The following is a 26,744-nucleotide window of genomic DNA, read 5'->3' as shown; positions in this document are numbered from 1 at the left end:
GCAAGCAAAAATAGCTTCCACCTTTGCGAACTTCATAACGTTGCTCAGAGCTGTGCCTCACATCTCCATTCAGATGCTCCTGGCCATCCTTTGGATGACAAATGGCTCAAAAATGGTACTTTCCTGAAGAAACCTTCCCACACCACTCCAAATTGAACTGGGAGCCCCTGAAATGTGTGTTCTAGGCAGATCTTGTCACTCTGGTCTTGTGTGGTTATAGTATTTGACAAAAGCCTGTCACCCATGCTGGTCCAGGACCACCTTGAGGTCTGTGGCCTGTCTTGTCCATTGCTGTGTCTCCAAAACCTAGGAAAGTGCCTGGCAAGTAGAAACAGCTCAATAAATATGTATGTGAACTGGTGACCAGTGAGGGGTGAGGAGTGGAAGGGTCAAGAAAGATAGAGGCCTGACCTGTGGTGGCGCAGTGGACAGAGCGCTGACCTAGAACACTGAGTTCACCAGTTTGAACCCTGGGTTTGCTCGGTCAAGACATATATGACAAACTACCAATGAACAGCTTGAATGAAACAACTGTTTCTCATCCCCCTCCTCTCTCTGTAAAATCAGTAAGTAAAATGTTAAAGAAAGAAAGAGAGAGAGAGAAGAGAGAGAGAGAGAGAGAGAGAAAGAAAGAAAGAAGAGGAAGGAAAGAAGGAAAGAAGAAAGGAAGAAAGGAAAGAAGGAAGGAAGGAAGGAAGGAAGGAAGGAAGGAAGGGAGGGAGGGAGGGAGGGAGAGAGGGAGGGAGGGAGGGAGGAAGGAAGGAAGGAAAATTCCATGCTTGTGGTTGAGAGAGTGGAGAAAGAAGTGAGAGAAGACAAGGTGACCTTGAAACTCTTGGATGACCAGAGTGTGGTGCGTGGTGGGGGAATGGGAAGTCAATCAGCAAATGCTAACCCTGGGGATGGAGAGAGGAGATAAAGAGTTAAATCTGGGCTGGAGAGAAGAAATCTTTTTTGTGGGTCCTTGGGGAACCCAAAGAAAAATGCAGTCATGGCTCCATTCCCAGGAGCATTTGTGAAAGGAAGAGGTGGTCAAACTTAGCAAGAGGGAGGGAAGGGCATCCTCAGGCACGAGGCTGGGATTGGCTGGGAGGAAGGCTTTTCTGAGACACCCCAGAGGAGGGTGTCTCTGGGGTCTGCTGTCATCCCTGGGTGTGTTTTTTCAGGGTGTGCTTCACTTTTCCATCATCTGTTTATTCATCTGTCCATCCACACACAGAGTCACTTGTGTCTCCATGACCAACCCCTGGCAGCAGACAGGGAGTCCCTTCTAACCCGCTGCTCCCTGCCACATGCAAACACCCAGACTGATCCCAAGAGGTTTTAGCTCCAGGCCATAAGCTGTGTTCCCCTTGTAACAAACAGTCAGGTGAGTTGTTGAGGGGGAGGGTTGGGGAGGACAAGAGGGAAGAAGGGGCAGAAGCTAATCCCATACCCACAGAGGTCCCTGTAACCTACTGAGACGAGGGGGACAAAGTGAAACAAAAAGGACAGACCAACAGAAGCTGACCTGCAAGGTGGAAAGAGAAAAACCAAGAGAGAAATCCATATTGAAAAGGACTGGGAGGCTGAGACCAAGACAGGCTGAGGACCCCAAAGCCAAGGTAGGGAACAGGGCAACAGACTGGAGGAGAAGGAGTGAGAGGAGGAAGGGAGGGGAAGCCAAGCAGAAGAGAGGGTTTGGGAGAGGTGGGGAGAGAAGGCAGAGAAGAAAAGGAGAGGCGGAGTAGGGGTGTGTGTGGGGTGGGGGTGGGGGGGTGAGAAGTAGGACAGATGTTGAAGGGAAAATTGGAAGACGGAAATGGGAGAAAGAGGGAAGAAGGGTTGGAAAAGGAAGGGAGAGAAGATGAGGTAAAGGGCTAGGGCTGAGGGCACCGACACGTCGCGGAGGCAGCAAGGAGGTCGGCGAGCTGCCGGGCCGGGAAGGGGGGCGGTGGGGAGGTGGACAGGGTTGGGGGCCGGGCGGTACGGACAAGCCCCTCCCCTGGTGGGCGGGCTCCTGCCCAGGGCCACGCCCCTGCCTGAGCTTCCCGCCCCTCCGGCCCGCGCTCCCCCGCCCCCCACTCCTCCGCCGCCCTCCTCCCGCCCTCGAAAGACCCAGCGAGCGACGACGAGGTTGCGGGTTAGCTGCGCGGACCGGAGGACCCAAGAAACTGGGAGCGCAGCGCGGCCCGAGCCGGGAGCGGTCCTGCGCTCGTAGTCACCGGAGTGGCCAAGCTGCACGCGCAACGCCTGCCTTGGGCAGCGCATTCCCGGCCGCAGGTAGGATCGAACGGACGGCGTCGGGGCGCGGGGCTCAGAGCCCGGGTCGGCCGGGGCCGGACGTCTGGACGCCCCGAGCCGCCGCCGCGGGCCACGAGGGGTGGGGGGCGGGCCCCGGAGATTACAACCCCAGCGCCTCGCCTCGCCTCGGGCCACATGAAGGAGCCAGGGCGCCGCTCCGCCCGTCGACGCGCGTCCTGCCTGTTCCCTTGGGAGGCTCGAAGGGCAGGGGGACTCGCGGGAGAGTCGCCAGGATCGCCATGCCCGTTCTTTGTCGCGGGGCCCCCGTGGACCCCCAGGTTGGTCCTGGTTGCTGCTGAAGCCGTCGAAGCGTCGCGTCCTTTCCCCAGGGAATAGTGAGGGAGCCGGGAGTGAATGTTTGGGGAACGCTGCTCCACTTTTCTGTCTCAGGGTCAGCTGCGTGGAGACAGAGCCATGCCCCTCATTTATTCTTCAAGGATTAAGGAGGCCGGCGACCTGGGGATGGGACACCTCCTTCCTATCCCGGGGCAGCTCCAGCTCTCAAGAAATGTTGCCTAAAAAGCACACCACAGCTTGGTCTGAGAGCGCACAAGCTTGCGCCATTCTCCCCACTCCTTTCTCCTAGGGATGTGGGCTGAGGGGGATCCACCTGAGGTTTTGAGGACTGTGTCCCCTTGCCACTGCGGGACCACTCTCACCTTCTTGCTTGTTTCCTGGCATTTACTCCCTGGGGATGGGGAAAGAGGCAACTAACTCTGCCTGCTGCGATGACCCCGAGGCAAAGACCATCAGGTCTCCGTGCACCCCCACATCCACACGGGTGGCACCCACAGATGCTCTCTAGCTTGGCTTGATCTACAGACAAGGAATTCAGACCTGGCAGCCCCCTACTGAAACTCTGAGCTAGTACCCTCTCAAAATAGACATAAACCCAAGGAAAAAAATTGGATTTTTAAAAGGCAGATGATTACACCCCGTTGCTTTCTAATGTGAGGCTGGAGCTTTGCCCCCTCTCTCTCAGGAAGCTCAGCCTCACCCCCATGAAGAACTGGGAGGGGGGGCACTGAATGAAATGGCTTCTGAGCTTTGGTGACACCCCCAAATCAGAGACTGTCAAGCTATACAAGTGGACTTTGGAACTGACCTTCATTTTTCTGTGACATACAAGGTGGGTGCTTGGTGAGAGAGTGGTTTTACGGTAATGGGTATTGCCTAGCTTTTGTCTTTGGCAACTTTGGGGAAAATGTATTCATAATGGAGTCTGCAAAGGCTACCCCAACTCCCAAATTCCAGAACAGAGGTCACTGGGACTACAGGCTTCTTGCACCCTCTGTCTCTGTCTTTGGAGCAAGGAGTGGGAGGGACGTTTTCCCAGAGCAACCAGGGTAAAATGGCTGAGCCTCCCCTGAGCCTCAGAAATAAATTGTGAGGCAGGCGGCAAACAAAGAAAGCGCTCTCTCTTCAGCCAAGCACTGGCTCAGTGGCCAGTCCTTGAAGGACAAACAGTGAGTTCAGCGGGACACACAGCCTGGCTTGTCTGGCAGAGCATCAGGAGAGTGGGGTGATCCACACAGGAGAGAGGCAGCTGCCTGGGAGAGGAAGCGGGAACTATCTCACCTAATTTGTGACTCTTTGTGCCATTGCTAGAAGCATGGTGAGAAGTAAGGTCCCTAGGAACTCCAGATGGGGCTGGGAGGTGCTTCTAGAAGCCAAGGAGTAGGCAACTCAGAGGGTAACGATAAAGAAACAACCAGGTTCTTCAAAGCTGAAGGAAGCACAACAGCTCTGTGGCTCCTGGACTTCACATGCCTGGCAACCAGGAGCTCTAAGTGTATGAATTTGTTTATGCCCAGCACACAGCAGGCACTCAATAAGTGTCTTAGAATAAAGCTAGCATGGATGGAAGGTGATGACAGCACTAGCGTGGACCTACCTACAATATATACCAAGGTCATTGAGCCAGGAAGGCTATAAGAGGTGGCCTTTGAGATGATACCAGGAATGAGTTGGTTGACTTTGAGCTGAGGTGCTTCCTTTTTCTGGCCAAATGACCTTGGGTAAGTTCTTGGCAGCACTGGAATGGAGGAATGGAGTACCAAAAACTTCCAACATGCCCAGCTTGTAATTCCTGCAATAACCCTGTACAGCAGGCACAATACTAATCCTCCACTGCAGAGGTTATGAAACTGCAGTTCAGAGAGGGGAAATGACTTGCCCAAGGTCACACAGCTAGAAGGAGGTAGGGCGGGGATTTGAACCCTACTCTTCTGATTCCCTAGCCAATACCCCACTGCTGAGTCTCTAGGCCTAGGTTTTCACCTCCATAAATTGATATGGTGGGGAGATGATCAGGATTTGATGATAGGCCCCTTGGGCCTGCCTTAGGCTGCTCCTCTACTTTTCTGGCATATGCTAAGAGCGACATTAAATAAAGCATAAATGTCCGCGGCTTCTCACCATCACATAAAGACACTTCCTGTCAGTGGAGACAAAGATATTTCAAACTACTTGGAATTTGGATGCATCTTTATCCCCCCTCTTGCTTGTATATACATCACTGGCAGAGTGTCAGCCCCTATCTGTTAAGCCTTGCCTGCCATCTCCTGCTGCCTGCATCCTGAAATACATCCCCTTTGTCCTTGGGATCCAGTGGGACTCTGAAGCCTGTCCCTGTCACCTGGCCTGAGGCATGCCCAGCTTCAGGACTGTCTTTGCCTGCATCAGAACTGCCACTTCAGTGCAACCATGCAGTCACCCCAGCTTCTTTGTGCCCCAAAAATGGTGGGCAGAACACAGCCCCTGGCATGATGAAAACAACCTTGAATTGACTCCAATTGCAAAGAGCAGCAGGGCCCCCTCTCAGGAAGGAGATCATCAGATGTTTGTCCACTGCCCTGTGGCATTGCTTGGCTCCAGCTCCTCAAGTGGGCCCAGTGTCGGCAATCCTTTTTGTCACCTTTCCCCCATTCTCTGAAGGTCACTGGGAGGTGGAGGGAAAGAAAAGGGTACTTAGGAGAGTAAAGGGGTAGGAGGCCGGATGTGAACCCCAAAATAGTGCTTTCTAGGAAATGTGCCACAGAAAGCTTTGTGAACTTTCAGCATGTTCCATTGGAGCTCACCTGAAGCTCTCAGGAGCCAGGGAAAGGGAACGTGGGAGTGAGTGGGAAGCCAGCTAACAGTGGAGATAAGGGTTGGCTGGCATAGACGGTAGGTGTGAATGCAAGCTGTGATATTTCAGCGCAGGTCTGGATTCAGTCACAAACAGAAGGAAAAACCCACTCAGTATTTTTCCAATGATAATATCATTGATAATAATAATAACTAACAGTTATTGCAAGTTGATGACTGCCAGGGAATATGCCATGTGCTTTACTTATATTATTGCATTTAATTTTCACAAAACCCTATGAGATACACAGTAGAATTGTCCCTGTACAGAGGGGGGAACATATAAGAAGAGAGGTTGGGGTACTTGCTGCAGGATTGCTGGGCTGCTAACTGGCCCTGGAGCCCCAATTCAACCACAATGGAGAAGCCCCTGGTAGTGTCACTTAGCTTAGCTAGGACCACGACTCCCCATTTAAGGAGCTGCACTGTTAGAATGCACTTCCCCCTTCCCTTTCCGTCAGTGGAGCTTTTCCACAGTTCTGGGTGGCTGATGGCGCAGCAGCCTCTGTTTAATAACTGGGGAAGCTAGGGCCAGGCATCCCTCCGCTAAGTTGTAGAACTGGAATTCGCACTCAGGTGCCAAGGCTATTACAACATATTTGTGACCTAGACTTTAAATTCATTTAAAACTGGTGTTGACATTGTGCACCCAGCCATCTCTCCCCCATTCTTATGTGTCCCCCAATTTGTCACCACTCTCGCTGCACTGGAAGCCATTGAGAACCTCCGACAAAGCCATCAGCTCCATTTACCGTGATCTGACATGACACAAAAGTGGCATCTGATTTGATGCAAGCTGCCTGCAGCGAATGGCCTTCTATTTTTACATTTCTCACAAATTGGAAATTACAAGGAGGCCAGGTCTTGCAGAGCGATTGGCTGTGGTGCTCAGAAAGCAGGGGCTGTGCAGCTAGGCGGAACGGGCCACATTAGGGGTCCAGGGGCCCTCTTGGGCTGGACTCTTGGCAAAGGGGTCCACAACTTCCAGAGCCAGATGGGATCCTGGCACAAAGGGTGCTGCCTTGGACAGTGACCTGCAGCTCTGCCCACCTGTCAGTTGCATAGTGTCTGCGAGATCAGTGTGAAATGCCAGCTCTTGAGATAACTGAGCCCTGGCCAGAGGAACGTTCAAGGTCAAAGATGCCCTGAAAGACATTGACACCAGGTTGCTTTCATGGCCTTCCTGTTTGGTAAGGAGGTTCTGTGCAGGATGAGGGCAGCAGCCACAAGGAGGTGAGCAATGACATTTGGTATCAGTATTGCTGTTTGCTGAAACTTAGTGCTTATGACAATATTCCCAGACATGAGGACAACATTTTATGCTTCGCAGAAAGAAAAAAAAATGCTCTGCTACTATTCTTTCTTATGGTCCTGTATTAAGTATGATATTTCAGGGGAAGAAAATATGTTCCTTGATATCCTGGGGAAGAATCTTCTCTCAAACAAAGATAGACATTTTAAAGTTAGTTTCCTCATAAAGCTCAAATCAGAATGACCTTGATGCAAATAAGGCCTCTTTGCACACACGTGAGTACATGCACACTTAACATTTATGTGAATTTTATTAAGTGCTTTCTCCATTGAAGCATGCAATAGCCCTGGGAGCTTCAAGTGAAAGTAATGTTATTATTACCATTGTCTTCATTTTTTGGATGAAGAAACTGAGGCTGAGGGAGCCCTGAACACCCTTATCCCTAACCTCTGGTTTCCCAGCTAATGGGAATCACCTTTACTAAGCACAAATCCAAATTCACCAGCTAGGCCCTTGAGAAGGTGTCCAGACAAGCCCGATCTGCAGGAGGCAGGGCACAGAGCGCACACAGATGGAGATTGCAGGGCAGCGTGGGGACGCATGGCCATGGGGTTCGGGAGAAAAGAGCCAAGGCATCTTACTTGAGCTCTGGCTGGAGGCTAACGTGTCCTCAGTCACAACCAGAGTTTGGGGTCTGAAGTGTGCTCCTTTGGCCAGGGAGTCCCCGGCAGTGGTGGGGCGTGGAAGGAAAGGAAGGGATGGTTCTCTCAGACATATAGGCAGGCACAGGTGTGCTTACCTAGATGGATTTGGGTGAAGATGAACACTAAGGGCCCCTAGAAGGATTTAAGGGCCGTGATAACCAGGATGGTGTGGGGAAATGTTCAGACTTGAGCCTCAGAATATTTGGGACCCCCCACCCACCCGGAGGAATGGACTGTGTGATGCTGAGCTGTGCCCAGACAACAGGGTAGGGAACAGAGAGGCTCTGGAATGGAAACCACTCACCCTGGCAATGCCTCCCCCCTCCTGCTCCCTGTCCTTGAACTGCTATCCATGCTAAAGATTGTGAAATATCACAAGTTCTGGGAACTTATTTCTGGGGTGCTGGGGGAGAGAGGAGGGACACCTGAGAGTCTGACGTTCCCTGTGTGTGTGGCCAGTCTGGCCCTGACCACCAAGTATGGAAAGCCTCCTCAGCAGCATCCTGGGCTGAGGAAGGTAAACCTGCTAACTCCAAGTGGCCCAGCAGACTGAACAGAGGCCACTGGCTCTCTGTGCTCTGTCTGTGCTCCATGTTATGGCCCAGCCTCGCTGCCACCTGAACCCCTTTGCTCAGATGTTTCCAGAGCTTGAGGTCAAGAACTCACCTATGATTAAAAAACAGAAGTGGGCTTGGGGATGGGGAAGAAGTCTTACTGGAGAGAATTCTATGAAGATAGAATTTAAATGTATATGTGTATTATATGTACCTATTTAACATGTTTGTTCAGCATGGTGACCCCAAATAATTCGATACATACAAGCCCATTTTGAGCTCTGACTGTGACCCAGGCACTGAGCAGAGTACTTTACAAGCAGTGTATAGGATCCTCAATACGGAAACTGAGGCCCATTGAGCTTGTATGGTTGTCCAAGGTCACCCACTGGCATGTGGCAGAGCTGGGACTCAGATCTGGGTCTGCAGGATCCCAACACCTGGGCTTACAGACCTAAGAAAAAAGTGGAAGAGCAGCCTCTAGTCCAGTGGCCCCAAGCCTGCTGAGAACTGTGGGCAGGGTGCTTCTGTTCTCTGGGCTTTACATTCTCAATCCGTAAAGCCAAGGGGTTTAGACTAGACAGGAGAACTGGCTCTTCCTGGTGCCTAGGCAGGGGAAGGGAGGCTGCACGCCCCACTTCCTCTCCCATTTCCCCCATAATAGCCTCCCGAGACTAATGACTGGGGAAAATAAGAGCCCTTTCTCAAAAGGCAGTGAATGCCATTAATGACAGAGCAGATGTGGCACTGTTAATTATGCCAAGGGTATTAAATGAGAATGCCAACCTCAGAGGAGTTAAATAGCCTCGCTGGGCTACAATGGCTGTGCCTAGAAGTGGTACCTTCGTCCTGGGCCAAGGCAGACGACCCCCTCCCAACCTTAGAGCCAGGCTGAAATCACAAAGCCTCATTCACACCAGTCTTGTCCCTAGCACAGTGTGCAGTAGTTCCTTGGAGATATTCTTAGAGGTCTCTGGGAGGAGCTAGACAAGTTACCTTCAGGAGCAGATGTGGGCAAACAACTATACCAAATAAAACTTTGAGCACCTACTCTGTGCCAGGCACTACTATGGAGGTAAACCAGGTCTTGTTTCTGTTTTGAATTGCTGCTCACAGTCAAAGCCGTGTAAATTTCCTAAGAGTAGAAGTGCCGTGTCTTCCAGGTCTTCGGTGGCCAGCATAGTCAAAGACACATGCTAGGTACTTACCTCTTGCTTTTGATTGTGTGGCTCCTTAATTGAGAACCAGCGGCCACACAGGTGGAGGCCAGAGCAGAATCAGCCTGGGCTGAGCGGGGCAGAGGAACAGGGAAGGGGACTGTCTCTATTCTGTAGGCACCACCCACCCAGCCTTTCTGGGTGGCTTGACTTTTTACTTGCTGGGTAACCATGGACAACCCCTTTGCCCTTTCTGAGTCTCAGTTTGTACATCTGCAGATTGGGTAGAGTGGGGCTGTGATGGCTGCAAGAAAAACTATGTCCCCTAACCAACCCCACCCTGAACATGGTGGGTCACGAAGATTGCATAAATGTCTGAAAAGTAACATTTTGGAGGCAAATCAGCAGGAGGAAACGTGGTCACCAAGAGCAGCTTCTTGTTCTTGTGGACTTGAAATGTCCCTTAGACCTCCAGCCCCTCTACCGTGGCTCTGGTCCCCTGCGTCCTACTTCCTGGACCTCAAAAGCTAGTTTTCAGTTTTTTTCTAGGCCAGAGAAAGCCACAAAACCTACCCATTTCAGACACCTCTACGTTACAGATGGGTAAACTGAGGCCTAGAGAAACATCCTAGGCCCACAGGTACTACAACCTAGAGATTCTAAAACCTTAGCCCAGTGCTCTTTCCCCTGCCCCAAGCCAGCCCAACTCCACTGTTGAGAAATTATTAAATAGAGTTGGTGGAAGGACTCTGGTTGCCTTGGCAACGGAGCCTGTGTCCTCGGGAGATAATGGCGTTGTACAAGGCAGAATGATGTGTGTTGAATGCTGATTTGGGAGCTGCTGGAGCAAGCACGAAAGTGGAGGGGACTGTGTCTAGGGGTTGATATTCCCCGTAAAGGATACTCAGGGCTGGTGTGGCTAGGGGCAGGTGTAAGGACATGTGCTTTGTCTAGTTCCAGCCTTCCTATGACCTTGGCAGAAAGGGATAATCACCTTCACATCTTCATGGAGGCACAAAGTGAGGTGAAGAAAGGTGAAGTGAATCTTTCTTCATGTCACACAAGCAGGCCAGAGGTGAAGCTGGGATTTAAACCCCAAATTATTGCAGGGGGTAGCGGGGGAAGGCTGGAAGGGGACACTGTGAGGGGCAGGGCGGTTGGTGGCATAAGGACTCAAGAAGGGAGCCAGCTCTGAACCCTGCAGTCAGAGCACCTGGATCTCTCTAAAGGCTGTTAAGGACAGTGCTAACGAGAGTGTTAAGAGGATCGGATGGACCAGGAGCGACAATTCCAGCACAGGAGGAATGGGGGAAGAGTATAGCAGTGAAGCTCCAAATCTCAGCTTTGGCGCCAAAGCCAGTGCCCTCCCTTCCACTTTCTAGCTGTGTGACCCTGGGCAAGTCTGAGCTTGCGTCCTCATCTGCAAAATGGAGATAGAAACAGACCTACCTCATAGGATTTTTGTGAGACTAACTAAGGTAAGGTAGATAGAGCATCAAGCCCCACTCTTGGGCATAGCTCAATCAACAGTCACTATTATTATTAACCAGAGAGGATAGGCTAGGAGAACGGTCCGTTTGCTCCCAACCATGTATTGCTTCTAATTTATGGGATTGGAAGAGTGGAATGGCTAAAGGAAGTATAAGAATGATAAATAACAGGCTCTTCATTCCACGCTGGTGAATATCAGAATGAATGGCCCCCATCACCAAAAATAGGCATAAATATTTGCATTTGGAAAACATGATTGATGTTCCTCCCTGCAAATGTACTGTTCCTAAAAGCCTACGTGTAAGCCATGTTCGGGGAAATTGTGTTTTCTCCATGCTGGCTATCTAAATGACTCTGCACTGCGAACCCACATTCTTCATTTCTCTACTCATCTCTCTCCCCTGCACAGCTGGCTCAATATATTTACTTTCCTAATCGGGGATTGGAGAGTACAGGGTTAACGCCCTGAGAAACCCCAAATTCATCATTTGCATGCTGGCAGAGATGTGATGAGAGTTGGCAGACAACCCCATTCCATTTTGGAAGCAGAAAGAGGGTGCTGGGCTCAGGCATTTGGCTGCTTCAAAAGCAATGGTGAGAGCTGAGGTCCTGGCTACTTGGAGGCAAGCAACCATTTTGTTTGTTCCTGCAAACCTGTCTGAGTCAGTTCACCCCCGGAGGTAGCAGCCCGATTCTGGGTTGCCGGAGAGCCAGGGCCATTTGCCCACTGCCCATCCTGGGGCTGGATGACAGGGTGAAAAGCAGTGAGCCTGAGACCTCAGGTTCTGACACCTCCAGCCCTTGCAAGCAGGAGAGGGGCAAGGGACAAATGAAGACAGTTGACATTAACCAGGATTTGAATGAATGTGCTAATTACAGAATAGGTACACATGTCCAATTTGGGCATCATGTTTAACGAACAATTTGCTCCGAGAATTTGGTTAGGTCAGCTCTGCCCAGTGGCTCCCACCATTCCTGTGTATTGATTGCCTATAGGTTAAGATACTTGTGACATTCTACTCAAGACTTTTTCCCACAGCTATAAAACACAAATACAAATAATACTAGGCCAATCAGGTGACTTATTATAATATCTGCCAGGTATCGAGCATCTACTATCTTGCAGGTGCTGTACTAACTACTTTACATATTCTTGTATTTAATCCTCACAGCAGCCCTAACAGTGGATATTACCTTTGTCTTAGACAGAGAGGTTGGTGGCTTCAGCCACACAGCACCTGAGCTAAGACTCAAAACCACATGTTCTTCCCCTCAGGCCTGTGCCTTATTCTGCCTGCCCCTATCATGGCTCATGACAAGTAAATATCTGAATACCCCTTGAATTTGTTTATTGTGCATGGAACTTAACAAAAGTTGCTCAGTAAAAATCCCACTTCCCCCAATGGGTAGGTTATTCTTGCTTTGTGGGATGTGTCACTTTACAAAGAAGGGGGGATTCATACTATAAAGATTCTTTTTAAAAGCTTAAGTGAATGAATCAAGAACAGAAGCATTAGCTGAAATGAGCCTTCAAGTCTTTTAAAAAGAAAATCAACATTCTCTTGTGGGAAATATTTGAGACCCTGGAATCTGAACCTTAATGTGAAAATACACAACCTCCACTTTCTTACAAACTATCCTAAAGCAGGTCTCTTGACATCTTATTTAAAATCCATCTGAGCTTGAGATAACAGTAGGGTTTGTTGTTTCCCAATATAAAATTATAATACTGAATGTGCTTTTATAAACATCACCCCCCCCCAACTTTGCATCTCCCTTAGGGCAACACTAACCTAGTCCTTTTCCTGCCACTTTAGAGAAAGCTCTTTGGAGTGACTAGATTGCACCATGTATGTTAGCATTGCTAATCCAAAGGCCATTGAGAGCCAGATAGGTCAAAGAAATGAGTAAAGATGTCATGTACAAGATGAAAGTCATGGTGGGACTTGTAGTAAATTGGAAAACACTCACAAGCATGAAAATTCAAATTTTAAAATTCTAAGATGATACCACTCAACCAAACATATGTGGGACCCATTTGGCCTGCAGGCCACTAATTTGAGATACCTGGTAGAAGATCTCAATTACTGTAACACAAATTATTGTGACTGTGTAATCTTGATCCAGACCAGGGGTAGTCAACCTTTTTATACCTACCACCCATTTTTGTATCTGTTATTAGTAAAATTTTCTAACCGCCCACCGGTTCCACAGTAATGGTGATTTATAAAGTAGGAAAGTAACTTTACTTTATAAAATTTATAAAGCAGAGTTACAGCAAGTTAAAGTATATAATAATAATTACTTACCAGGTACTTTATGTCGGATTTTCGCTAAGTTTGGCAGAATAAATCTTTATAAAACAACTTACTACAGTTAAATCTATCTTTTTATTTATACTTTGGTTGCTCCACTACCACCCACCATGAAGGCTGGAATGCCCACTAGTGGGCGGTAGGGACCAGGTTGACTACCATTGATCCAGACAGTTTATCTTTGGGGCTTCAGTGTGTTCATCTTTAGAAGGGCTGATAAAGCCTGCAGAGTTGTTGGGAGGTGGAAATGGTGTGGACATTTGACAAGGAACCGTGGAGATGCCCAAAACCACTGTCATTGAAGTGCCATTCTATGACACAAAGTCAGCGCTCCATTTGGGCTGTGTGTCTGTGTGTGATTTATTACAGGTTGTCATTTAGTTCAGCCAGTCCCTGCAGTGTTATTTTCCCAAAACTGAGATCTTAAAGGCTTTTATCCCAGTGCCCTTCAGAGCCTTTCAGTTGTATCTTGAGCAGGAGGAAATGGTTATTTAACCCCCTGCTTTTCTTACAAAAGGCAGAGAGTGATATCAAAGAATGCCAGGTAGTCATCATACCACTTTTATTTTCTGATCTGAATTAAGGCCTGTTGAAACAGGGGCCTTTTCAGAGGCATCCCCTGGAATGGAAATGCTTGAGAATTCCACACACCAGCCAGAGGAAGATGGGAAGAAAGAAGCAAGCTGGAACAGGACTGCGAGGGCCTGGAGGCTGGGAGCCTTGACCTATTCCACTGGGGGTTCCCATTGTGCCTGGCTCCGGTACATTCTCTATCAGTGCCTCGGGCCCTCCTTGGAAGACTGAAACTGATGGGCTCACCCACCAAAAATCCAGTTAGGACCAACTAAAGGAATTCAGCAGGGAGGCCCTTCAGCTCCTCAACCACTCGTGACCTTGTGCTCCTCCAACCACAGGTTTCTTATTGCTAAAATGCAGGCTCCCTCCCTCCTTGGGTTCTCCCGAAGGTTCAGTGAGATCACTGAGTATCTGTGTTCCTCCTGTGCCCTTTCCCCTGTCACTCAGCTGGTCTCTTCTTATCTCCCCTCTCTCACCATTTTCTTCACTCTCCTTTTCCTCTCCACCTCACCTTCCTACCTTTCCACCTTCCTGCATTCTTGTCTCCTACTCCAAAGCATTCATTAGGGGCTCTACACCCCTCCCTCCAGCAGCACCAACAGGAGCTGCAGCATCTGCTCTGATGCCAGCCCAGGAGGTGATGCCTGGAGCTTTCCCTACAGGAAGCGAGCAAGAGCCCACTTGCAGCGTGTGCGCATCTCTTCACAGTCCTTGACCTTGTGGTGGTCCCCAGAAGAGCTGTGGTGGGAGCATTCACACCGCAGAAATCAGCAGCTGCCCCAAATCGAGCCTCTCTCATGCTTTCATGAGAGCTCTTTGTTAAACACTGGCCGTCACAGCACTGCTTTGGGGACTGGTGCCACCTGCTCCAAAACACATTTCTTGAGGTCTTGTAATAACAATGTCCCCTGTCACAGACTGTGGGACTCAGGAGAGCACGTTTGTATATATCACTGTTTGAGCTGTGCTAGAGGGGAAGCAGAGGCAGTTGACAACCCAGGTCCTGTTTGTTATTGTCCTGTAGGTGGGGAGATAGGACAGAAGAATTAGGACAGAAGCCAAGTTGTGTAGAGTGACCAGGCCTTCCCCATCGCCCCTACCACGGTCCCAGCTCAGGCACTGTCCTCTCACCACCCTCCCACTCGCTCACACAGCCGCCAGGATCTTACCAAATCACCATGCAATGACAGCTCCCCACCTAAAAGTCTCCAGTAGCCCCTAAATTCCCCCAATGCCCACAATGGGGAGGGGATGTTAGAAGCATGGGCTTTGGAATCAAATTGCTGCCTCCTGGACCTGGGACCCTGGGCAAATTGCTTTACTTCTTGAGGCTTATTTTCCACATCTGAGCAATGGAGTTTTGTGAAAGTTAAATGTTATCATCCACGAATGCACTAAACATACTAACAACTTAATAAACAACCTGAATGATCATTATTCTGTTACAGGATACAACAATCCTCTGCCCTTTCCCTGCATTCATAGCCTTTTACTGCTACTGACCATCTCCCCAGCCAGGATCCTTAAATCACCCCAAATTCTCACCAACCAATCCAGGTACCTCACCATCTCAAAATATATTATGCATTTTGCTCTGGTCGCTCTATCTGGAATGAATCAGAACCAGTTGAGGATTCTAGTCCTGCTTCAGTAGCTGTGATTATAAAAGAATGTCTTCACTTCTGTTCCCTTCCCACCAACCCAAGTGCTGTCCTCTCCCGGTTGCTCGCTGAAACCCAGGTCTGCTTGGCAGGGTGCCATCCCTCCTTCTTGGGGCTGCAGAAGAACTTATCATGTGGATGTGGTTCCATGGCCATATCCCAGCGGTCCTGAGAGCTCAGTGGCAGCGAGCCTCAGACTCTGACTGTATCTTTATTCCCCTGCACCCAGCATGGGACCTGAGTCCCTGGAGGTGCACAGTTGATAGGGATTGGATTGGTTTGAAAATTTCTGTGACAAAGCAGTGCTCAGTCAGGCTTTGCAGACAATTAAGGGCCAGAACAGATGTTTGCAAACCACTGATTGTGTGAGCGAGACAAGCAGGATGAGATGGGAATGAGGATGAAAGTCAAACTGCACTAGAATTCAGAGTCCAACTCTTCTTGAACATGGAACAGAACAGGCACAGAGAGTGAAAGGGACTGGCTCAGGATTACACAGCTAGTCAAGTACAGATCCAGGATTCAAACGGGGTCTGTGGACTACAGTCTCAAACTAACTGTGTTTCCTCCTCTGGAAAGGATCTCCTCTTTAGACAGGTGCTAAGGCTGAGCCACCTGGCTACTGCAAAAACAAGCAGTATTTGCAGTTGGAGCACAGCTGGTGCCTCTACTGCCTCCTGGGAGAGACTAATTAGAGCCCCCAGCCCCAGGGCCTGGTGAGAGCTGTTCAGCTGGGATCCCATGTGACCTGTCTTTGGCTCCTGGGATACCTGCAGGGTTTGCTCAATACAACCATGGGTCTTGCCTGGAGCCAGAGCTCAGAAGTTCTCATGCCAGCAGCTTTCTTGGGCTTAAAAAGAGCAGCAGACCTTATCCTTGTGGGGATTTGTCTTAGAGGGAGTTGCCTGCTGGAAATGGGCTGCTCTCAGACTCACCAAAGGTGGGCTGGGGGTGCCACAGCACCTCAGATGAGACAACAGAATAGAGTGGTTAATAGCATGGGCACAGGAGCCTGGCTGCCTGGGTTCAAGTCTAACCCTCCTGGTTCCTAACTGGGAGACCTTGAACAAGTCAGTTTACCTTTCTGTGCCTCAGTTTATCCATCAATAAAATAGGGAGGGGTGATAATAGCAAATTAATATACATAAAACATTTAGAGGCCCTGGCATGTTAGTGCCCAGCTCACCTCCTTCCTATACTCTGAGCTCTCCTTTTCTTTCCCTTTGTTAATGAAAAGTTGGGGATATTTTTAGTTTTTGTTTTTGTTTCGTATGCAACCACAGGAGAAAGAGAACCATGACTCCTAGAGTTCATCTCACCTTTGGATGGCTCTGTTGAGTTTTCAGCAGTTATAAAGCTGATATTTTTTTCACTCTGGTTATTGGGTTGGGATGTCCTTTACCCTTCTTCTACATTCTGGTTTTGGAGACACCCAGAAAACCAGACTTCCAGGCTCTCAGAGGCTGCAAGCAGAGGGGAAGGTTGGGAGCCTCCATTTTCTCGGCTGTCATAGGGCTGTGAGACCAGGGGACTCACTTCCATGCAGTGAAGTCCGTCTCGTCTGGAATCCAGCAGACAGGCTCGGGTAGGTCATAGGGCCACATCTAAAGGCTGCAAAGAACTTCACAGAGGCCAGTATCTGGGGGGCACCTGCTGGATGAACAGATACCACCGGACTGTGATTCAGAGGGCTAGGGTGAAATCCTTTGTGACCTTGGGCAGCTCATTTGACTTCTCTGAGCCTCAGTATCATCATCTGCAAAATGGGACTAATAATCATTTTAGCTTTGCTATCTTTAGCACTTGGCTGGGCACAGTGCCAGAAAATACAAATCCAGTCATTGTGAGTGATTACTGTTGGCCTCATTTCCTGATGAGAAATAACTAGAGAAATAACACTAGAGAAAATAACTTACTTGAAAATCACACTGGGATGTTGTGAAGATTAGGCATTCAATAAGTGCTATTGAGAAATGCATCCTGGTCTGCATATTACCTCTCAGGTAGGTTAAGGCAGCTGAGGGGTTCATGCCAAGATGCAGAGCTGGTTTCCTTCATCTCTTAAAAGTGTGCGACAAGCCAAGAGTTAGGGTTGTAAAGGTCTGTAAGGATCATACACTTGTGTGCTGTGTGACCTTGGGCCAGCCACCAGCCCTCTCTGGGCCTTTTGCTTTATCTGTGGACTGCTAGTGTAGACCAGGTGGTGTGGCGTGGACTGGAAAGGGGCCTGCATGGTTCCTGGTCCCATTCCCTGCTGGCTGAGCATCCAGGAATGAGAGCCTACCACACAGACCTGCCGCTGTTCGTTTTGCTTGTAGCTTGTACCCTGGCAAATACAGACTCCTTGTCCCTAAACTGGGTTCAAGCCTCTGAGGCCTAAACCATGAGGCCTTGAAACCCTGTCCAGCTGCCTCTTCATCAGAGCCCCTTCCCCAGAGAGCTTTCCCTGACCTCAGGGGCAATGCATTACAAGGGCTGCCACAGCACCTGCCATCCACCTGCACAATTCCAACACTCCTCTAACTTTCTGCACCTGATCATCAGCCATTAATTGGTCCTCACATTCCTACAACGTTTTCTAAATTACAAAGCACTTCCGTGGCCATTCATCTCTTTGAATGACACTCTAAGCTGCTCTTTATTGAGCACTTCCTGTGTGCCAGGCCCTCTGCTTTCCCCGGCCTTTTTCCATGCATCATCTCGCTTCAGAGTTTCACAACAATCCTGTGAAGTTCATGTTTACAGATGAGGAAACTGAGATGCAAACAAGCTCAATATTCAGCCTCGGAATTAAGCTCCGTGAAAGAATCGGGGTCATCCCTGTCCTGCAGCTTCTGCAGCTGCCATGTGCACTTGAATCAGAAGGGCCTGGTTAAAATGCAGCTTCTGATTCCATGGTCTGGAGGGGGGCCCACGATTCTGCATTTTTAACAGGCTCCTTGGTGGTGCCAATACTACCCTCAGAGAACCACACTTTGAGTAGCAAGGCACTAAATCACTAAGCGATTTGAGACTCCTTTGCAATAGCCTCAGGCTGGCAAGACTCAGTTTCCTTATCTGTCAGCTGTGTGAATTTACGTTCAGCTGACAGAACTGGACTGAGGAGAGGATGTTATAGCACCTGTGAAATGCCTGGCACACAATAGGTGCTCGATAAATGCTGGCTCTTCTCCCTTGATAGGAGCTGGCATGGGTCTGGGTGCACAACAGATGCTTAGTAAAGACTTGTCCAATTGATTGAGCCTAGCATTTTCCCCTAAAGTGGAGAATAAACTGCATTATGTTTCCTCTTGGAATGAAGCCAAACCCAATATTAATTTTTTTTCCCTGAACCACAGTTTCAGAAAGAAATAAAGGCAAGTAGAGTGATTGCAGTCTGAAGCAAACCTCTGTAATTTCTGTAATTACAGAACAGAACAGAAGCAAAACAAAGCAGGAATGCACACAGTTGTCATGGGAAGGAGTAGTGGCCCTACTCCCAGTCCACTGCTCTCCTGCCTCCCCGGCTCTGCATGGCACCTCACAAACCAAGTAGTTTCTGGGCCCAGTGCTGGCCCTGGACAATAGCAGCCCTGAGACTCTGGCCTTGGCTCTTTGGCCTCTGCCTAAGTTCCCATCCCACACAGCCTTCTGTCCCTGTGATGCAGTGGGACAGAGGCGGATTGTCCAAGTGACTGCCACATGCTCCCCACCCCCCAGCCTGCCATCTGGCCCAGGGCTGGGCTGCTGACAGCTAATCCACCAGCAAGGCCGCAGGCCCCACCTCCAAAATAGATCCCCAGTGCCATTCCTTACCATCTCCGCCCTAGCTGCCGCCATTCAAGTCACCAACATCTCTTGCCTGGACTCAGCCCCTTAATGAGCTTCTGTGCTTCCACATTTGCCCCACAGTCTCATCTGGGCAGCCAGAGTGAGACTAACAAACAACAGTCAGATCGCCCCACTGCTTAAACCTCCAGTTGTTCCAGTCCCATGTAGAATAAAATCTGAACCCCCGTGTAGTGTCAGACCTTGTGTGATCCTCCTGCCTCTGACTGGCTCTGTTCCCTGCTGCACTGGACTGCAACCACCTTGGCCTCCATGCTCTCTCAAACAAGCCAAGCTAATTTCTGCCTTGGGGCCTTTGCACTTGCTGTTCCTCTGTTTGAAATGCTGTAACCCAGAGAGTCAAATTTCTGGCTCCTAATTCAAACTGCGGGGGGAGGGGTTGTTCAGGCCAAATAAGACAGGCCCAAGGGCCAATTTTGACCCATTTGAGCTTCCAAACTCCACATTTGTTTTTCGTACAGGGCATCTCCTCATTCAGGGACTACTAGAAGTATTCTTTCTGTTTGGTTTGGCCCATTTTTATCAATGACTTTTGGACCCTGTCACAGAGAGCACATCAAGGAAGCATGGGGCTTCATGGGAACATTTTCAACACTCCTGCCTTAACTCTCTTTCTTTAACTCCTTCCCAGAGCCACCCCCACCCCCAAATGAGTCTTCTTCCATAATAGTAATCTGATCACATTATCACCCCTGTCCCATTCCTGCAATTGGTTCCTAATTAGTCTGGCTTTCAAGACCCTTCACAAACTGACCTTCCAAGCTTCAAACCTCCCTACTTTCATTCATGTATTTTTCTCCGTTTCAGATGCTCTCCCTTCTTTCTGAACCTGATAAACACCTATTCAACCTTTAAAACCCAGATCAAATGTTCCCTCAGCTGGGATACCTTCTCTGGTTGAATTAACTCATGCCTTCTAGGCCTACAGTGTCTTATTCATACACTTGCAGTACTTATGATTACGATTAGCTATAGGCAGAGATATTTCTCCTTCTAGGCCATGACCTTGTCAGGGTCAGGGACCTTACCTTATTAATTGTTGCAACCTGAGTTCTAACTCAGCGCCATGTACACAATAGGCCCTCAGTAAGTATTTACAGAATTAACTCTTTCTGCTGGCCCCTGTTAGTTCACTGATTCAAACTCTGGTGACCAGAGAATACATAGTTCGGAACACAAAATGCTTGAAACAATTGCTGCAGTGCCATTTCAGCTCCTAGCATGTGCTCAGTAAAGACTTATTGAATAAATGAAGGAGTGAATGTGTAGGTGAGTGAATACAGTGATCTCACAGTAAGAGTGCCCTTTAGAACGTTGCTTTGGTGGGATTCAGTTAATGGTAGAGTATCAAGGACCTGGTGGACCATGGAACTAGGTACTTGTTCACCTGATGAGGAAGAACTAGAAGAGTGTGGAAGGTGGCCTTGGAAAAATAAATGCCTTATGTCGTGAGCTGGTGAGAGGTCTTTCTTCCACCCGCTCTGCCAGCAGGTGAAGATGGGCCACAGGCTGGCTCTCAGGAGCCGGGAGACGTGTGATCTTACAGCAGCAGACCCAGAGCCGTCCTCCCACCCAGAGCAGCCTCTGCTCCACAGAGCACAGGAGCCTGTGTCAGGAAAGGGGAGGTGACAATGGTGAGAGGTTAGTTTTGCTTCAGAGGGCATTAATTTTCTAGAAAGACAGCCAGGTTCCCTTACTGTGAACTTGCACATGCCTGTGCTTTCTGTGTGCTGTTTTTCATGAGAGAAGCAACAGGTTAACCAGCTGGTGCCAGGAGTTAAAATTCCCACGCAGCTTTTCCCCTCAAGTGTGTGAGCGAGGCAGCTCTGGAACTGCTATGTAAGCACTGGGTCCCAGGCTTTTTCACTAACAGGGGCTCCTTTATCCTTTCACTCCCATCTACGACATAGCCCCCCCTTACCACACTTATTACAGAATGATTCTTTATTATTTTAACATATACTCTCACCTTCTGACTGGCCCTAAGTGATCAGCTAGAGGTCTCAACTCAACTCAGCATGTGGGCCGCAGAGCAAGATCACAGCCATTCTGCGGGCCGCACTAGGTCTACAAAAGGCAACTGTTACGCAACACTTTTCTCACTGCAGTTGAAAACAAAAAAAAAATCAGTACAACAAGCACAATCCGGGCCGCATGCGGCCCGCGGGCCGCGAGTTTGAGACCCACTTTGAATTGGTATAAAAAGAGCCAAAGCAAAGAACTTGACATTTTTATTAGCTAGTATTCCCCATGGCAACTAAAAGAATGATTTCTGACTGGCTTTTGAAAATGCTGAAAGATACTGAAGGGCCCAAATAATGAACCCTCAGTGGAGGTTTGCCACTATCATCGTTGTCGCCCTCATCACTATTATAGCCACTAGGAAGCTGTGAATACCAGATTAAGAAGCACAATCCTTACACAGATGGCAACAGTCACAGTGATGATACCGGTGGAGATTCCTGAGCCCTCACTCTGAGCCACGCATTCTTTCACATGCTTCATGTGCATGATCTCATTTCATCTTCACCACAAACCTATGAGAGAAGTGACCCCACTTGAGAAATGAAGATCAAAATGGGGAAGTAACTCACCCAGCGTTAGTAAGTGTTAGAAGGAGCTGAGATCTTGATTAGCACTGGGGTAGTCTTGCTGCCATGCAAGTCAACAGGTCTTGTTAATCTGAATCCTCAAAGAAGCATTAGTTTTATTAATTTGTGGCTTTTATGTCTTTGATCTTCATATATCACACATGTTCTAAAAGGAACATTCTACATATGCTTATGTGGCTCTTCATAGGGCAAAATCTAGATGCACTTTTCTGTAGTTTGGAGATCGCATGTCCGGCTTCCTTATGGTGAACTTCTCCAGAGCAGCCACTGTGTCTGATCCCTCCAGACTTGGCACGAGGAGGTACTGTGCTCATGAAGAAGAGAACAGCATAAACTTCCTGGTGAACAGAACTCTCCCCACCCCGACCTTTCGACCTTCCTTTGTGTTGCTGTTGAATGGTTTCTTCAAAGGACATACACACTACGTTTCACCCTGGGAAACATGTCCTGCTCTCTTGCCTGCTTGCAGGGAGTGAACCAGAGCTGCACCTGTCTCTCTCTCTCTCTCTCTCTCTCTCTCGCTCTCTCTCCCTCTCTCTGAATGGTGATGGATGATCCTGAGGCCCAGTGCATAGCACCAGCTTTAAAAACCTAGTAGATTTTGGAGTTTGGTTTGAGTCTCCATGATAATCAACCAATAAATCCAGAGTGGGGGCCAGAAGTTGTTCCCACAGGCAATAGACATTCCTGAGAACTTGGTCAAGTGGCGAGAGGTAGTGTGCAGAGATTTGAGATTGTAGCAGAAATCCCCTGAGCCCAATGTAAGCAAAAAGTGGGGAATTTATTTTATGACTGTGGGATTGCTTTGTAAACTCCAAGAGCAGAAACATAGCCAGTCTTAAGAAAGCCTGGAACTACAAAGTAGAATGCCTTCAAGAGTCTCTCGTCATCCTTTGATCTCTGCTCTTTCCTCTTCAGCAAACCAGCTCTCTCTGCTACTCTGAGTACAATGTGGTCAGAAGATTGGCTGCCTCAGTGGTAACAAGTCACTGAGAGACTGGTCTTCTTTCTCCATCCCATGCCAAAATCCCAGGGAAGGAGCTTTGATTGGCTAACCAGTCAGGTGATCTGCCCTGGTCCATGATCGCATTATTTTAAACAACCACGGAGGCTGGAGTGCACAAGGGTAGATCATGGGGACAGTTACAAGGGCATCATTGTTTTCACAGTTAGTGGCTGACCCCAAACGGGGGTCCAGTTTAGCCTCCCCCACTTTCCTGAGGCTGCTCTCTCCCTTGAGACTTTATGATAAGCCACAGAATCACCCTCCTTCTGCCATTCCTGACAACATGATTCTAGACTTCCTTCTGTGCCATGCCAGGTCTGGACCTAGATGGGCATCCAAGACAAGCCTGTGGGTCATTTTTGAGAAGCAGGGTTGGCCATAAAGTTTGGATTGTCTGAAGTTGTTTGGTTCTCCGTGAACGCTAGGAAGAGGCAATGGTGTTTGGTAATGGGGGTGCATGCCAGGGGCCAGAACATGAGTGCAAAGCAAACCTGGGTCCCCCGGCAGGGCAAGGCCAAGGGGAAAAGTTCATTTGGAGCAGGGGCTACACGGTCCTTCGGCTCCTTCATCTGAGAGCCCAAAGACCAGTGCTTCATATGTTCCTTTTTGCTCTGAGAGTTCCGTAAGTTTATTCTGTGTGATTTTATTTAAAATATTTTGTAGAAATTTAGACATTTATTTTATTTTAAAACTTTAATAGAAATTTAAAAATAATTCTAGAAATCCAGAAAAGTGTGGGGGAAAAAAACCCTCAAAAATCACTTAGAAACTAATCACTGGGAACATATTAGGGTAAATCTGTTAGTGTTTTTTTCATTTTTTGTTGTTGTTTTCTTTTTTAATGAACAGATTTGGGGTAGAGGTAAAAAATAGGATCATACTAAATAAACTTTTGAAACCTGCTTTTCTCATTCCACAAAATAAGGACTTCTTCCAGTTTTTCACATTACTACCGGTTAGATGGTGGATGAAGAAAAGTATCAGCTGTGTGCACTGGCTCCCAGTGGCGCCCTGAGAAACTGCAGTCTCTCTGTGCTTTATCTTTTGTTTCTGATAAAATTATGGAACGTCTTCCTCACAGGACCCTCATGCTCACTCCCACAGCTGTTCCGGGGCAGTGGGCCCCACTCCTGCATGTTCCCAGGACCTCATGGGCCAGTCATGCTGCATGGACTCGCTGAGCTCACCCCAGCTGGGTGGCTCCAAAGGGCTTGTACACAGCACGGACGCTGGCAGGCTTCCTGCACCCCTGTCTCTGCCCAGGGCTGCCCATCAGTGCTACCTGCCAGTTCACTGCCCCCTCTCTTCTGCTTTGCAGGCTCTTGCTCAGGGGTTGCAGAGGGAGCAGCTCTGGAGCTGACCCACCACAGAAAATCATCAGGTAACATCAACAACCGAAAGCGTAACCATTTCTAAACCGGTCAGGTGAAAAGCACTCTTACAAGTCATGAAAACTTATTTTTGCCACAATTTTACAAGGCAGATACCATTACCCACGTCTTATAGATGGGGAAACTGAGCCTAGAGCAGAAGGGAATATTATGTAGGGCCATTCAGCTGGTAAAAGATAGTGTGGAGATTTGAACCCAGGACAGGACTGAGTTCAATGTCACACACTGTCCTCTACTCCTCGCTTTCTCTGGAACTAGAGGTAAGAAGGGTGCAGTGTAGACAGATTGTCTGGGGATGACCGATGGTCCAGGAGGATCTAAGTCAGTGGTTCTTCCTCCAGCTGAGGGGTGGGGCTGGGCTCCCAGGGTAAGAATCTCCTGTAGCGAGTTTGTTAGAAGTGTAGATTTTGGTCTCGTGTGGACATTTTGATGTGGCACATCTTGGGTGGGAGCTGGGAAGATGTCTTTACAGAGCTTCCCAAATAACTTGGAAACACAATCACGCTTCAGAAACTGCTGATGAAATAGCAACAAGTTTTCATTGTTTGCCAGACACAATGTATTTCAATAAATAAGTGAAGAACAACCCAATGAGGGACATACTACACTACTCACAAAAAGTAGGAGATACTTATTACTTCATATTTATTTTTAAATATCCCCTACTTTTTGTGAACTGTATATTATCGGCCTCAGTTTAAAAGATAGGGAGAGTGAGGCCCAGAAGGGTTAAGAAGTTTACTCAAAGTCACGCAGCTTGAAAGTGGTAAAGAAGACTTTGATCATGGGCAGTGATCATGGTCATATACCACCTTCACCCACCACCTGCAGCAGGAGACCTCCCTGGTCAGCCCCACGTTCAGGTCCATGATCGCTTACCCTGCTACGGCTATTACAGCAGCAGGAAATGAAAATATTCTCTGATTGCATTCAGGGAAGCAAAGGTGAGGAGCACTTAATATTTATATTTGGAAGTTTGGTCACCTTGGGTTTCTTTACTGAGCATGATGTATAATGGAGGGCACATGACACAGCCAGAGTTGAAGCTAGTCCAGCAGACTGCAAACCACACCCTTAGATGTTGTCTTTGGAAACAAAAGGCACCTCTCTTTCTTTGGAAGCAAAACCTAGGAAGAGAAAGACTTGTAGGAGAGCTTTCTTGGGCCCCTAGTTAGTTTGTGACCTATTTTGTTTTTGTTATTTGGGGGCAACTCCATAATCTTACCCTCCTTCATTACCTGTTACCCCAGCCCTCTCTTTCAGGTGACCTTGAGCCGCAAAACTGCTGTCCACGTGGACTGGGGCTGACATCGCACATCCATCTGCCAGGATCCCTGTGTCCAAACTCCGAGACATGGCGACTAATGGCAGCAAGGTGGCTGATGGGCAGATCTCTACGGAGGTTAGCGAGGTTCCTGTGGCCAATGACAAGCCCAAAACCCTGGTGGTCAAAGTGCAGAAGAAAGCGGCAGACCTTCCGGACCGGGACACATGGAAGGGTCGTTTCGACTTCCTCATGTCCTGCGTGGGCTACGCCATTGGTCTGGGCAACGTCTGGAGATTCCCCTATCTCTGTGGAAAAAACGGCGGCGGTAGGTGCTGGCCTGTCCACCTTCCAGCTAGGCCTGGACTCCAGAGAAAGTGTCCCTCTTAGACTTTTTCTGGGGAAGCCTTAGTTGAATGGGTCTCCTAAGGACTCCAGAAGTAGTGTCAAGCCCCACTCGCTGTTTCTTGCCTTTTTACCAAAGGATTGTCAAAGGGCGATGGTCCTAAGTCAATGATACCAAAAAGTTTACCTCTTCATTTGAAAAATGTGGGGCATGTGTTGTGAGCAGAGAATGTCCTTGGGCCTCACTTTGGCTGTGGGTGCTGCTTTTGAGACAGAGTATAAGGAAACTGTGGCAGAGACCCCAGAATGCCCTGCCGTCATGCTCTCTCGACCGGGGTTTCTCCAGATCTGTGGGGCCACGAGCATCTCTCTTCTCGACCCCACAGGGGCCTTCCTGATCCCCTACTTCCTGACGCTCATCTTTGCGGGGGTCCCACTCTTTCTGCTGGAGTGCTCTCTGGGCCAGTACACATCCATCGGGGGCCTGGGGGTGTGGAAGCTGGCCCCCATGTTCAAGGGTAAGTCTGCAAAGTGGGGCTGTGGGTCATGGTGGTGATCCTGCCCACGGGATGGTGGTGAAGCCAGGACATTTCCAACATGCTCGAGCCCTTTGGGCAGAGGGTGCTGCTCAGCCACATCTGAGCAGAGTGAGCCATTGATAGGGACCAGGTGACATATGGTCACACTGGTCGGAACCTAGGGCAGTGGAGAGGAGGACCCAATCCAGAGGCCCCCACATGCTCATCAGCCTGCCCTGTTCTGTGAGCCCATTTCCCGGAGTTTCTCTGGCATGTGCTGGGTGTGACTTTCTTAGTTTCCTTGCTCAGTGCTGACAGACACTCAGGTGAATGTGTGGGGAATCTTGCTTGTGTGGCAAGCCCAGCCCCAGCCCTGTCTTCAGCCAGATGCAAGGCCTGGCTCCCTCACATGCCAGGTGCCTGTGACGTTAGCCAAGTCTTGCCTCTCTCCAAGGCTGAGTGAGTTTGTGACGTTGTGAGAAATGGTAACAGCGACACACACTGGGGAACTTGTGGTTATTAAATGGTGCGTCCACTTCCAGGTGTGGGCCTTGCTGCTGCTGTGCTGTCCTTCTGGCTGAACATCTACTACATCGTCATCATCTCCTGGGCTATCTACTACCTGTACAATTCCTTCACCACGGTGAGTGGCCCCTCC

At 49.0% G+C, this 26,744-nt stretch overlaps 1 protein-coding gene across 2 annotated transcripts in view; it reads left to right on the top strand.

Moving 5' to 3' along the window:
• The first annotated feature begins 2,088 nt into the window (after nucleotides 1–2,088).
• SLC6A1 (solute carrier family 6 member 1) overlaps nucleotides 2,089–26,744 on the top strand; it is a 42,451-nt gene continuing 17,795 nt past the window's right edge. Inside the window, exons 1-5 of one of the 2 annotated variants that reach the window (XM_066351010.1) lie at nucleotides 2,089–2,262; nucleotides 23,887–23,949; nucleotides 25,210–25,551; nucleotides 25,955–26,086; nucleotides 26,629–26,729. In XM_066351010.1, the coding sequence (XP_066207107.1) occupies nucleotides 25,314–25,551; nucleotides 25,955–26,086; nucleotides 26,629–26,729 (471 nt within the window). In that variant the 5' untranslated portion in view covers nucleotides 2,089–2,262; nucleotides 23,887–23,949; nucleotides 25,210–25,313. Of the gene's footprint in view, nucleotides 2,263–3,318; nucleotides 3,413–23,886; nucleotides 23,950–25,209; nucleotides 25,552–25,954; nucleotides 26,087–26,628; nucleotides 26,730–26,744 lie in introns of those variants that run through there. The other variant, XM_066351011.1, reaches the window with a different exon arrangement.

Source organism: Saccopteryx leptura, chromosome 10 (assembly GCF_036850995.1).
Source record: "Saccopteryx leptura isolate mSacLep1 chromosome 10, mSacLep1_pri_phased_curated, whole genome shotgun sequence".
NCBI classification, from domain to species: Eukaryota; Metazoa; Chordata; class Mammalia; order Chiroptera; family Emballonuridae; genus Saccopteryx; species Saccopteryx leptura.
Note: the sequence above shows the minus strand (reverse complement) of the source record. Positions and strands in the feature narration are given on the sequence as shown.